The following is a 13,812-nucleotide window of genomic DNA, read 5'->3' on the forward strand; positions in this document are numbered from 1 at the left end:
ACAGTACCTGCGGGCGGCGCTCACGAGCAGCTCTGGGCAAGGGGCGCCGACGAGCTCCCGGGCCGTGGCGGCTCCCCGCGTGGGCAGCGCCGCGCCAGTGCCGGCTCCGGTACCCGCGGCGCTGCCGGAGGCCCCTTCCCACGGCCGAGGCCCCGAGGCCCGGCCTGACAGCCGGGACCCCGCAGCGATGCGCTTCCCAAAAAGTGGCTGCTTGCTGCATGGCCTCTGCGGGGCCCAGCTCTCACTGCCAGAGCTGGTAACACGGGCTCCCGTGGACGTCCTCCCCCCGCTCCGCACACACCCAAACCACACACGCATACTTTCCTGTTTTAGGTCAGTTATTCTGTTTGCCTCCTTGGCAGCGCGCACCGGTGGAGCCAGGAGCTGAGACCCTGCTCCCGTTTAGACAGGGAAAATACAGCTCACCTCAGCCGATGCTTTTCTCCAGGCTATGCGAACAGCTCCCCCGAAAAAGAAAAAGAAAAGGAAAAAAAAAAAAGAAAAAAGCCAGTGTACAGCTTGATCAGAAACTGGCGCTACTCTAACCAGAGCTGGGGAAAGGCTCTCTGTAAATCGGGCCAGGGCTGCCGTCGTCAAGTCTAGAAAACCCATAAGCAGCTAAACGCGTGTGGAGAGCTCCTGGCTGCTATCACGCGTCCTCCATCCTAGGAAAGTCTCTCCCTTCCCGCTGAGCCTGCTGTAAAGGGTGCGGACAAATCGCGCTGGACTCTCGGAGCATCCCACACTACAGTTTCGCAGAGGCTCAAGTGCAGGGCAAGGGCAACTACCGAAATACCCTCTTTTTCCCGTGGTCGTGGGCAGAGCTGTCATGACCCTCCTCTTCACGCAAGGAAGGCTTTTCTCCACCGGGGCTGCAACACAGCAACCCGGGCTGAAGGGAATTTCCAGGAACGGCTAACTCTGCCTGGGGCTTGCTGGTTTGCACACCAAGCCGAAAGGCTCTCTAAGGTTGCAGGCAGGAGCCCGCCTCTGCTCTCACCTCCGGGAGCAACCTTGGGAAGAGGGAGCCGAGCCCGAGCCGCAACCGGACAACAGGAGGCGCTGCGACTTTGCACAACCCCCGGCCTCCCCTCCCCTCCCGGCCCGGCCCGGCCCGGCCCGGCCCGGCCCGGCCCGGGCCGGCCGGCGGGCATCCCGGCGGGGGCGTCCCGAGGGGCCGGCCGGCGCGGAGAGCGGCTTTGCCGGGCGCCACGTCTGCTCCGCCCGGCGAAACGCCTCCGCGGTTCGTAGCAGCATCCGAGGAGCGGGGCCGGCTTCGTGCCTGCTCTTTTTTTCCAGGGACGGAGTGAGCCCTGCGTGGGCCGCCCGGCGTCCCGGCGGGTGTTGCTCCCGCGGGGTTGGGCTCTGGGAAGCGGGACAGCACCGCCCCGAGGTCGTCCGGCGGGGAGGTGCCGCCAGCAGGGTCCCTGGGACGGCGGCACCCCTCCCGGCCTCGCCGCATGCAGCTGTACTTCTGTGGGGACCTCAAGCACTGAAATGAACAAGCCACCACCGAAGGGTCTCTATTTTCAGACGTACAGACCGCTGCCATTAGTGAAAGAGGGAGGGTGCATACACGAAGACCGCAATTTTAACATCTCTTAGGTTTTCCACTGGGGTTTGTTCCAATTTCCATGGGTGCAGTTTGACCGTTTGAGAAAGTAGGGGTTTAATCCAGTGCTTTTATCTATTTTATTTCCTTCAAGACACATTTTCATCCCTTGTTGTCGTCTGCTGAGTCCAGAGTTTTGTTTGTTTCGAGGATTTGACTTGATTCTGTTGCCAGATTTAAAGAAAGAAGGACGAGGAGGGAAAGAACAAAGAAAGGGATAACAGAAAACACATTTAGAGGACAAGTTAAAACGTATTTGTGGAAGTGGAGATATGCTGTACCTCGTCGTTTGAATCCTGAGTCTCTGCATAAGGAACTTTAAAATCGTGTTTGTGAGGGTGACGTTTTCGCAGATCACTCGAGGACAAATCACTGTGGAAGCAACTGTGATCCTGCTGGACGATAAACATGCCAGGCAGAAATTCAGACCCAGATGTGTGTTTTAGTTTGTGTGGTATGATACGCAAGTCTTTTGCAAAACCCCAAGAAACTTTATTTCCCCTTCAAATTCCCGTTGCCCGAGAAGTTATTTGGGTTTGGGGGGGTTGGCTGGTTGGTTGGTGGGTGGGGTTTTTGGGGGTTGTCTTTTTTTTTACTATCAGGTGATAAAGTGCTGGTAGCTCGGCAGGAGCAACTTCATCAAGGATAGAGCAGAGAAACCCAAGAAAAGTCTGTGATCTTGACATAAGCTCGAAGAGTCGGACAGGGCAGGAGCAGAACAGAGGACGTTCGATCCGTCTGCAGAGACTGAGAGATTCCCTCCATAATAATAAAGAACGTTGTCCATTGTCAATTTTTTTTATCGGTGTTGCCCCTTTTTACCTTTTACCAGCCCGTGTAGATTCCTCCTCCCCTGTTCTTTGCGAGAATCAGGTTAATGGGCAAGAAGTCGGGAATGAGATACCCGCTATTTATTATTGCTGCTCCTGGGTGCCTGGAGCCTTCCAAGGGAGCCTTCTGGGCTGGAGGCTTTCCACAGTAAAGATATAAAATGGTTCCAGTGACTCACCTGATGTTTGCCAAGTGGAGGTTAATATCGGTGGATCCGCATTCAAGCCTCTGTCCGCATTTATTGGGTGCCTCTAGTGTTATGTCTCAGCGAGGTGACTCACATGGTTTCTAAACCTAAGGCACCAGAAAAGAACTATCACCATCACCAACCTACATAGGACGGCAGCCCCATTTGAAAGGCTAGGTTTAGCCCGGGGGGGTGGGGGGGGGGTCGGGAGGCTTTGGGGAGCGGGGAGCCGAGCTCTCCTGCTCGCAGCCCGGAGCGCCGAGGCCGGTCCCCCGCCCCGAGGGGGCTGGGAACGGGGGGGGCCGCGGCCGGGGCGGGGGGGGCCCGCGGAGGTACCTGCGCGGTAACCAGCTTTGAAGTGAGGGGCGGGAGCGGGGGGGGGAGCCTGTGGGCTGCAGGACTCGGGACTTTGGAGCACGTCCGGGCCACCAAGTTAAAAGAGCATCTACTGGACTTCAGTAAATATTGCCCCTAATCTCAGGGGTTTAAGGCTGGATGGCCTTTCGCATTCTCTTCAAACAGAGGGGCCTGCCCTTCCCTTATCTACCTCATTTCATTTCCACCGATCCCTCCTAGCATTCGTCCTGTCCATCTGAAAGGGTGGGTCGTCCCCCCCCGTCCTTTTCCTGCTCTGTCCCCCTTTCCCACCTCTGTCTCTCCTTCTTTCCCCACAAGCTTAAACCAATTACGCCGCTTTGCAAATAAAGTGCCGCCCCGGGGGGAGTTGCAGGCGAGGGGAACTGCCTTGTTTGCAGGTGCATCTCCGGCTTTGTAGGTGCGAACGCCTTTGTGCGGCGGACAAATGGGGAGAGGAGGAGGAGGAGGTGGGTACTTCTGCGACGTAAGATACACATCAGCTCAACTCCACTCACATCCCAGCCGGCACTTCCTCACTTTCTCAACTGTCTCGCCCCACACCGCTCCCTGCCTCCTTTTTGGCTGGTTATAGAGGAGAATTCAGCACCCCCCGCCCCTCCTGAGAGCTGGCTTCCTGCTAGGTCGGGCTTTCGGGCTCTTTTCCTGCTGCCCGTCGCTCACTTGCAAGAGGGCTGGATGGTTACACCGGGCAGGTTGGCTCCATAATGTTAGGGACTGTGAAAATGGAAGGGCATGAAACCAGCGACTGGAACAGCTACTACGCCGACACTCAGGAGGTGAGTAAATCCCAGGGTCTGGCTCCGCTGCTGCCCCTCTGCAAGGGGGGGGGGGGGCCGGGGGGAGGGCTGGGGGTCTGGAGGGGGGCAGCAACCGGAGGAATCGGTTTGCGCTCCAGATCCTGCCAGCGCAAACGTGCCTCCCCCCCTCCCTCCGGCGCTGAAGCCGGCCAGTCTTCCCCGAGGAAAACACGGCTTCCGAGAGCCCCGGCGGGCCTTGGAGGGAGACCCGGGGGGGCTGCGGGCCCGCCGGGAGGGCCGGGGGGCCGGCGGCAGCCCTCGATCTCGTCTAAAAGGCGTAATCTCCGCTTGCGGCGCGCACAAAAGCGCCCCGAAAACTCCTGGCTCGGGGCAGAGGACTCGCCGCGCTGCCGGCCCCCGGCTCCTTCCCGGCAGATGGCAGGGGCGAGAGAGCCGGTCGCAAGCGCGTCCCGGGGCGGGGGCAGTGCCTTCCCCGGGCTCCTCGGCGGGGCCGCCGGCCTCTCTGCTCGCCGTCGCCGGGGGCCTCACCTGTTAAAGCCGAGCGAGAAGAAAGGCGGGGGGGGGGAGAAGATAGCCGTTCGTTCGTACTTCGCAAGAGGGGCTGCCTGCGGCGTGCGCTGCTGCCGCGGGCCGGCGGGCGGCGCTGCCGAGAGCGGCCCCGGGCTCCAGAGCGGGAGCGGGGGCCCGCACCCGGCCCCGCCGCCCCGGCCCGGTCCGGCCCGGCCCGGCCCGCGGCACCCCGGGAGGCGCTTCCGCCCCCCGCGCTCGTTTGGCAACGCGGTGCAAAAGAAGGGGGAGAGGCGGCCCAAGCGCCAACACCTACGGCGGAGGAGAGAGCCACGGAAGCGCCCGGAGCCCTCCCCGCGGCGCGCCTCGGCCCTGCGGGGGCCCGCGGGTCGCACTGTGCCGCTGCGGCTCTGCAGCGGCGGTCCCCGGGAGGCGCCGGCGCCCAGCACCACTGCCAGCAGCCCCTCGGATTCCCGCCCGGGAAGGAGCTGTTTTAAGGAAGTGTGGTGGCGAGGCAGGCACCTAGGTGTGCGCAGCCGGGCATTGCATCAGCACACCCGGACGCGGGGCTCCGCGGTCCCCACGCCTCGTCCCTGCACCCCGGAGCTGGCACACAGCGCCCATAGGGCCACGCGGGCACAGGCAGATACGTGTCACCCTGCTGGCATCGTATTTAATAGAGGAAAGTCGGCTAAGGGCAAATAAGGGTCATCCTAATTATGTGCCGTTTCCAGACTCCATTTATCCTCGCCGTACTCATTACCCACAAACATAAAGTTAAGCGACCTTGGCTTTTTGCTGTTTTTTAGCCTCAAATCTTTTCTCCTTTCCTGCTATTTAATTTGAATCACTGCACGGATGCAAGGTGGGAAACCCATCCGCGTTCTACCATCTCAAATAATTAATGTGATCCTCTAAATTAAAAGCTCATTTAGAAGCTCTTGGAATTCGTAGTGAACAGTAATGAATTTTATACATTTAACCGTCGCCTAAACCTCCTTTTCTTAGCCGTATTGCCTTTGTTCGAGGTAAACGGGGAACGTCTTTCTCCCTCCTGTTAAATCAGATGCCGTACTGGAAAGCACGATTTCAGGCTCTCCTGTTCTGCTTTTTTTAAGAGTTGTGTTATGCGGTAGGGTGCTGCAATTTTTGCACGTCGGGCAATTGTAGAAAATCTCAGGCAGGGAAAGTTCAGGCTTTTCGTACTTTGGGAAAGTTTGGGGTTTTTTTTTAACTTTAATTTAAAGACTGACTTGATAGAAAATGCAGACAAGGGGGAAGCTTTCCGCAGATAAAATGCGCGGACATGAGCTGTTGGGCTTGGGGGTTTTGGTTTGGGGTTTGCTGTTTTTTTGGGTTGTTGGGGTTTTTGTGGTTTTTTTGCGACGAGACATTATCGCATCTTATGTAAGAATAGAAATTTAAATCAGTGCAGGGTGGGAGAGATGCATGAGATTATTCTAAGAAAGTGCAGGCAGCTGAATTTCTCCTTGGCGCAGTCAGCGTGCGCCCGTAAATTTCAATAATCCGATGAGTTTAAATACTTAGCTAGCGAGACGGGACACAAAATCAGCAAAACCACGGGAATACTCCGGGAGAAAACCTCCTCCCGGGGCAGATAAAGCCCGCAGCCCGGCTCTGCGGGGGTGCGGAGCTGCTCCGGGAAGGCCGTCGGTCCGTGCGCCCCGGTGATCCCGGCGCAAGCTACGGCACGCCGGTAGAACGGGAGCGCGTCGGGAGCGAGCCCCCCCTCTTCCGTGTCTGTTTATAAACACGTATAAGTATGAATTAGAGCTTTTCATCGAGCCGGAGGCCTTTCCGTGTAGCTTTTGGAAAGCGCTTTCCCGGGGGTCGGGGAAGCAGGAGGCGTCCCGCGGCAGGACGGTCGCACGGCTCGCTGGGCAGGGCGGGCAGGACGGGTGGATCCGGCCCCGCCGGGGTCCTGCCCGCGCCTCTCTCCCCTCTAACCCCCTCTTTCCGTCTCGCTGCCCTAGGCCTATTCCTCGGTGCCCGTGAGCAACATGAACTCGGGGCTGGGCTCCATGAACACCATGAACACCTACATGACCATGAACACCATGACGACGAGCGGCAACATGACCTCCAGCTCCTTCAACATGTCCTACGCCAACACGGGGCTGGGGGCCGGGCTGAGCCCTGGCGCCGTGGCCGGCATGCCGGCGGGCTCGGCAGGGCCGGTGAACGGCATGCCGGCCAGCGTGGCCGCCATGGGCACGGCGCTGAGCCCCGGTGGCATCAACGCCATGTCTGCCCAGCCAGCCCCCATGAACGGGCTGAGCCCCTATGGCGGCATGAACCCCTGCATGAGCCCCATGGCCTACACCCAGTCCAACCTCGGCAGGACGCGGGACGCCAAGACATTCAAGCGGAGCTACCCCCACGCCAAGCCACCCTACTCCTACATCTCCCTCATCACCATGGCCATCCAGCAGGCACCCAGCAAGATGCTGACGCTGAGCGAGATCTACCAGTGGATCATGGACCTTTTCCCCTACTACCGACAGAACCAGCAGCGCTGGCAGAACAGCATCCGCCACTCGCTCTCCTTCAACGACTGCTTCGTCAAGGTGGCCCGCTCCCCTGACAAGCCTGGCAAGGGCTCCTACTGGACCCTGCATCCCGACTCAGGCAACATGTTTGAAAACGGCTGCTACCTCCGCCGGCAAAAGCGCTTCAAGTGCGAGAAGCCAGCGAACAGCAAAGCCCCTCAGGAGGGAAGGAAAGATCAGGCCGGGGCCTCCAGTTCCAGCTCCAACTCCCCCCTGCACAGAGGCCACAATAAACCAGCGCAGCTGGACACCACCACCTCCCTCTCTAGCTCCAACCCGTCCACCAGCCCCCAGTCTATGGACCACAGCGGATCGAGCACGGAGCTAAAGACCTCGGCCTCGGTCGCCTCCTCCACCATCAGCTCCGTCCCCGCCTTGGCCTCCGTCCCGCACCCCCCTCACTCCTTAGCCCACGAACCCCAGCTCCACCTCAAGGGTGATCCCCACTACTCCTTCAACCACCCTTTTTCCATCAACAACCTCATGTCCTCCTCGGAGCAGCAGCACAAGCTGGACTTCAAAGCCTACGAGCAGGCGCTGCAATATTCCTCCTACGGGGCCAGCATCCCCGGCGGGCTGCCCCTGGGCAGCGCTTCCATGGCGGGCCGGAGCAGCATCGAGCCCTCGGCCCTAGAGCCTTCCTACTACCAAGGTGTGTATTCCAGACCCGTGCTAAACACCTCCTAGCTCTGCACCCCCATCGCCAGCGTAAGCCCCTCTCCCCCTCCCCCCCAAGCCCCTTTCCTGGCTTCTCTCCCCGCTTTCCCTCTCCCTGAGAGAAACCGAGGTGTTTCCGCACGCTGCATACAAAGGACTGTTACTTTTTAATTGTCTCGCAACGCGTTGTGTGTTGTTATGATCCACCATGACCTCCTGCAAAGCCGGCCCCGTCCCGCTTGTACATACCCCCTCCCATCTCCCCGTCCCCCCCGCCCAGCCCCTCTCCCCGGAGATCCCCCCTAGCCTTTGCAGGGTGTTATTAAAAAGAAGAAAAAATTGTTGAGCTTGTAAACTACTTGTTTGTGCTTTCTGCCCCCCTCGTCTCCCCCCTTCTGTGCTCTATAATCTCATGTAAGTTTACAGGTATGTGGCAATACTTTAACAATACGGAGATGAAGAAGTGAGTAGACATTTAAGACTTTTTTTAATTAAAAAGGCTTTGAAGGACAATACTGCTGTGAAGTAGCAAAACACTAAGAGAATCTCTAAGCAACAAGAGGACTATTTACTTTCTTGGATCATCCTTTTGATACTCGCAAAATAAACCTTCGGCTAGTACAACCCGCATACACCCAGATGCTGTGGGCCGGATCCTGCACTCCCACGGGGACCAACTGGAGCTTTGGAGTGCAGGATGCGACCCTTATTTTTTTCCAAGTGTTACCTGTCTTGGGATGTAATATAAAGTTACAAGAGGTCACAGCCAGTCGGATTTTTTTTTTCCTTCCCATCTGTTACTGAAGATTCTCGTTCATCAGGAACTCTCATCAACATTTGGATGACATGCTTATTTAATTTAAGTGTCTTCATCGTGTACCAGCTAGAACTGTGTATCTATAACAAGGTTATTTTCCCCCTTCCCCTGGAAACGTTGACTATTACACCGACGCAAGGAAAAGAGGAGACCTCTGTCTCTCTCCCCTTTTCCAACTTGTTTAATAAATTCCACATCCAATTTTTTTTTGTGGCCGTTTAATTATCGCCATCGTCAGCTTGTTTCATCCAGTGTTAATGCACTTTCCACAGTTTTACACGGTGTTAGCATAGCCAGACGGGTTTTATTATTATTCCTGTTCGCTGTCTCAATGTTCTTAATTTATTGCATGGTTTATATTTTTTTTCTTTCTCCACAGCTGGAAATTGCTTTAAATGACAGTAAAAGAATTACAAGTGAATTTAAGAAATTTTGTTAATTTTATAAATGTGATTGTAATTGAAAAATATTTTGATTTAAAACGATAACTGAGAATTTAATGCGTGAAGTATGTTTTTGATCATTTGCAGTTAAGGACTTTAAATAAATCAAATGTTAACAATGCAAGATTTCTGCTGTTTTCTTTCAAAATTTCTGGGGCGGGTTACGGAGGACGGAGCCAGCCGCCAGAAAAGCAAACCTAGCGCTAAAACGTGGATGTGAAGAGGAACGATGTGTACGGCCAAGCCCATGCGGAGGGAAGGAAGGGGACGCGCCCGCAGGGTGTGTGTGCGGCGTGCTGCGCTGCGGTCCTGCCGGCGTGTGCGGGTGTGCATGGGGTTTTTTGTTTGTTTGTTTGGGGTTTTGGGGGGTTGGGTTATTTTTTTTTAGTTCACGAGGTAGAGGGAGGGAAAAAGCCACCCGAGGCGGTGCAACCTCCCGGGTGCTTTGTGGCTGGGGGCAGCCAGACCCGGCGTTTCCCCGCCGGACGGGACGACGCCCGAGGGGAGCATGCCTAGCCCTGCTCCACCTCGCCCGGGCCTCCGGGAAGGCCGGGCCGGGCTCCCAGCCCGACTCTCGCTTTGCAGCCCTGGCTCCCATCGGCGCCGGTAATAACAGCAGCCGCGCTGGCGAGCGCTGGTCCCCAGCAAGCGGCATCGGCGCGGGGGGGTGGGGGGGTGTGCGTGTTAAACGTGAACAGATTTCGCTGTGCTCAGCCCCCTTCGTGCACGGCCGCCGGATAAAAGAACCGTGTAATTCTCATAATTGTCACATAATTGGCCCCTGACGGGTTAGGGACAGCAGCGACGACCTAAATTTAAGGGTCGATTTAGGAAAGCCAAGCCAAGCCAGCGCACCAGAAATCTCACCAAATTCCTCCAGGGCTACTACCCAGCGAAAAACGAGAGAAAAAAAAAAATATCGGAGAGCCCCTCCGCCCTGGGCTTTGCAGGTGTGGCCGGCCCGGCCGCTGGCAGCCCGGCGGCGAGGGGCCGAGATGCGGGCGCGGCGCTCCCGGCGATGCGGGGCCGGCGCCGGCGTTGCGCTACGCGGATGCGCTCGGCCGGGCGGAGATTTACCGCGGGTGCCGCCGGGCTGCCGCATGCGGGTCCTGCAGCGGGAGGGAGCGGGGGTTTGTGCCCGGGACGCCGGGTTTCGCCGGGTACCCCGTGAGCCGGCCGTGCGGCTCCTTCGCCCTCTGCGTTTCCTGAACCGGCCGACACCGACAGCTCCCAGGGCTGCAAGCTCGGGGTTGCTCGGCACCGAGTCCGGACAGGTGGCTCCTATTTAAAGTCCCGCTTCTTCTGCCAAAAGGAGCTTCGTGCGGATAGAGACAGGACGAAGGCCGTTTGCAGCAGGACTTCACTTGTCTCCCACAGACTAGCCTATAGAGAATATGCCACTGCAGAGTGGAGACATTGATTTAATGCCTTGGGCTTGTACACAGAAAATATCAATCGACCGACAGCGATAAGGCAGCAGGTTTCACATATCAGCTGAGGAGCACAGACCGTGTGTAATGGAAATATTCGGGGCGTGGGTAATAAAAAGGTTTAAGCGGACCGACGCGGCTCCAAACCTCTCATAGATAAGGAGCGGAGCCTGTCACCGCTACAGCCTGTGCCCCTTCGCCACTCGCCATCAGGATTATATTCCTTCCCTTTCTCCTCGTAGGAAAACGGGGGCTGCGGTGGGCAGTGGTCCACCGACATAACAGGGATGCGGCGCACGTTAAAAATGCTCGTACCCGACGCAGAGAGCTGCTGACTTGGAAGTCACCGGAGGGGAGAAGAGTCCCCTCTTTTCTGTCCCGCTCCCAGCTGCCCTGCTGCTGCTTTAATCCCGTGCTCAAGAAGCCCCCAGCCACACTGCAAAAATAAACTAGAAGTAGGCTCCACAGGAAGAGGGTGCATCCCCCCCACCCCGCAATGTGTAGAGGGCAGCTTACGAGCATCTCTCCTTCCAGCCGGACCGCTCACTCTGCGCCGGGAGGGAAGGAGCTGGCGGGTGCGGGGGGTTTTGCCCGTGTCGGAGGTGCTCTCTCAGCCCCGCGTCCGAGGCACAGGCAAAGCGGGGGCCCGCCAGGTTGCGGGCTCCGGCCGTCGCCGCAATTTATAGGGGAACTTCGCCTTTTCCTACACGGCAATTATCTCCCACCGGCCACGTGCGAGGGAGCGAAACCGGCTCATTTAACGTCATTAAATACAAGCGGGGAGTAATTCAGGGCGGCGGGGGATCTCTGTAAAGATTTACGCGGAGTTTGGGCGGTGAGGAGGCCCCCGGCCCGGCCCGGGGCGGGGGGGAGTGGGGGGTGTCGCGGGGGGGGATGTCGGGCGCGTTGGCAGGGCGCGCCGGCGGGGCAGGGGCCGTCGAGGCGGCGCGGCGGGGCCGGCCGCCACTCCTCGGGGCTGGGCAGGGGCAGCCCCCGGTGCCGGGGGCGAGGAGCCGCGGCGGGTCCTGCCCTGGCACAGCGGGACCCTCCTCTGCCGCGGGGTCCGGCGGCCCTGCCTCCGCCGGCAAGGCGGGCGGGATGGGCCCCTCGCCCGTGGCACCTCCTCGGAGCACCTGCGGACAGCACTTCCCCCCCCGGCGAAGGGACGAGTCGATGGAATAAAAGCAACTTCAGCCGCCCAAATCAGGGGGGAGAAATAAAATCACAAGTACCTCCTGGGTTGTTTTCCGAGTGCGAATGGACAACACTGACATCTACATCGGCAAACAATCGGAGGGTGTACGTTTATTGGAAGGAATTAATTTGAAATGTTCGGGACTGAAAGATGAGAAAAAATATTTCCTGATCAATTTTCCCCTCTGAAGCTTAGTCGTGTCAATAAAATATAAGTAAAACGTAAAAGAAGGGCGCGAGAAAACACTTCAGCCGTTGGCATACCTTCAAAAAATTGTTTTGAAATGTTGAGTAGATATTGAATACTTGAATGGTTACTGGTGCGTCAACAGAAGCCCGAAATAAATTAATTCCCTTGCTGTAACGCCAACTAGCCTTTAAAAGAGCAATTGACTCGGTTTTAATTTTACAGTGATATTGTAGATAAAACGCTTGATTGCGATAACAATGCACCTTGTATTATTTCTTTTCTGTTATGATAAAACGGGATCTAGACATATATGTGTGATCATATGTGGTTAATCACTCTGAAAAAATATTTTTAAACCAGAGACTCAATAAACATGTACTTTTCGCATGCATTTTCGTGATGATTTTAATTCGCGAAGAAGCAAATTATCCTCACATAAACATGGGAGAGAAAGTTCTCTCGGGAGGCATATCGATGCATATTTTGTATATATTAACATACATATAATTAATATGTATTTGTTTCCAGGGGAGACAAGTGGAAATATACACAACACACAATGACCAGGCGAAAATCACACCACAATAGTGCACACAGAGTGACCGGGATACGGAATGTACACGTAAGTCCTCGCAAAACTCCCACGCTACAATATCGTGTTAGGAAATATAGGAGAATGGTTAATAGCTAAAATAAAAACGCAATTAGTTTGATTATTTAAATGTCAAGGGCGGTGCTGCAAGATGGGTCATTTTTTTTCTCCTAATGCAAACCCAGGCTTCTCAGCTACTAGCAAATGCAGAGTAATAACTAAAAAAAAAAAAAAAAAAAAAAAACCAACAAAACCCAAAAAACCACCAGATTGAACGTTTTCTGCGATTTGCAGTGTCGAAAGGTCTTTTTCAGCGGGAGAAAATAATCGAGGGAAGAGAAGAGTGGAAAACGGGAGGCGATAAGAAGAAAACCTGCCTTTGTTCTCTCTGGTTATTTTCTACTAATTATTCTGCCCATTGTGACAAAGTAGCAGTTAAGGATAGATTAGTGTAAATAACCTCGCATTTCACTCCCGAACCGTGCAACTTTCTGGCCCAAGCCGTGCCATGGTGTTTGTGTTTCTCCCCTTCACCTCAAACAGAAACTCATTGAGATTTCAGATCTTTGAACTTTGGACAGATCAAACTGCCAGCGCTCACCTTTGTCTCCAGTCATTAGGATTTAAAACATATGTAGCCTCATGGCAGAATCCATTTGTCTCTACGAGGGGAAAAAATTGCAGTCTCCTCTCTTCCCCCCACCCCAAAACTCCTACATTTAGTTGAATTCATTGAAACGATCATTTCCCGGAATGGCGCCTCTGCTGCGGGAGCATTGCTCGAACGGGTTTTGCCCAGGCGGGTTATTTTAGGGGAAGCTCGTCGTTATTTTGCTGCTACTGTTTTACTGTTGGTAATCTAATTTTTCCCACGAAATGTTCATACACCTGCTCGTTATTCCAAGGGGGAGCTACCGGCAGAATGGGAAACATTATCATTATCATTATCATTATTATTATTAATTATTATTCCAGCCAGCAGGCGGAACACGCGCTGAACCTGAGCGTTGCCGTGCCCCCGCTGCCCTGGGCGCTCCTCGGCGGTCCCCCCCGGCGGCGGGCGATGCTCGGAAGCGGCGCGGAGGCGACACGGGAGCGGGCGGGCGCGGGGCGCGGGTGCCTTCCCCCACCGCCCCGGCCTCCTGCCCGGCCCCGGTGGCCCGAGCCTTCCCCAGCGGGAGGCGTTGCCCACCTGTGGTCCAGCCCAGCTCTGGGTTTGCGACCCCCGTCCTTCGCCTTCCTGGGGTCCCCGCGGGGAATAGCGGGGGGCGGGGGTGGCCGGCTGGACGTGTTTCGGGTGACCGCATTTCTGTTTCCGAAATGGGGCCCGTTCGCACCCCTCTTGGCAGAGAAAGGGGGCCGAGCCCGCCGTCGTCCGGGGGAAAACCCACCCCCGTCGGCTGGGGCGGGGGCATACCCTTCACGGACGGGGCACCCCTTGGCCGTGAGCAGTCAGATGGAGGTGCCGCGTGCCCCGCCCCCCCCCCAGGGCTGGCACCCGCTCCTGGAGGGCTCCGGGAGCTGCCCCACGCCGCTGAGAGGGGGACCCGCGTGACTGCACCCCACGGCGCGCTAGCGGGGCACGGCACGGGGGGTGCGGGCGCGCTCGGGGGCCCGGCCGGCCCGCAGCGGGCTCTCACCTCGCT

General features: G+C 56.8%; 1 protein-coding gene and 1 long non-coding RNA gene across 3 annotated transcripts; one reads left to right on the plus strand and one right to left on the minus strand.

Moving 5' to 3' along the window:
- Positions 1-1,678: 1,678 nt before the first annotated feature.
- LOC115338572 lies at positions 1,679-2,813 on the minus strand. Of its 2 annotated transcripts, none has more exons than XR_003922433.2 (2): positions 2,622-2,813; positions 1,679-2,004 (listed from the first exon to the last, which is right to left on the minus strand). It is a non-coding gene; the product is annotated as an uncharacterized LOC115338572 (long non-coding RNA). The 2 variants fall into 2 exon arrangements; XR_003922432.2 differs by having other exon boundaries at positions 1,679-2,007.
- Positions 2,814-3,303: 490 nt separating this feature from the next.
- FOXA1 (forkhead box A1) lies at positions 3,304-8,331 on the plus strand. The gene is made up of 2 exons (XM_030007205.2): positions 3,304-3,784; positions 6,268-8,331. Exons 1-2 carry the CDS (start codon positions 3,713-3,715, stop codon positions 7,528-7,530), a joined length of 1,335 nt encoding a protein of 444 aa, XP_029863065.1. The 5' UTR covers positions 3,304-3,712; the 3' UTR covers positions 7,531-8,331.
- The last annotated feature ends 5,481 nt before the right edge of the window (positions 8,332-13,812 follow it).

Source organism: Aquila chrysaetos, chromosome 2 (genome assembly GCF_900496995.4).
Source record: "Aquila chrysaetos chrysaetos chromosome 2, bAquChr1.4, whole genome shotgun sequence".
In the NCBI taxonomy this organism is placed as follows: domain Eukaryota; kingdom Metazoa; phylum Chordata; class Aves; order Accipitriformes; family Accipitridae; genus Aquila; species Aquila chrysaetos.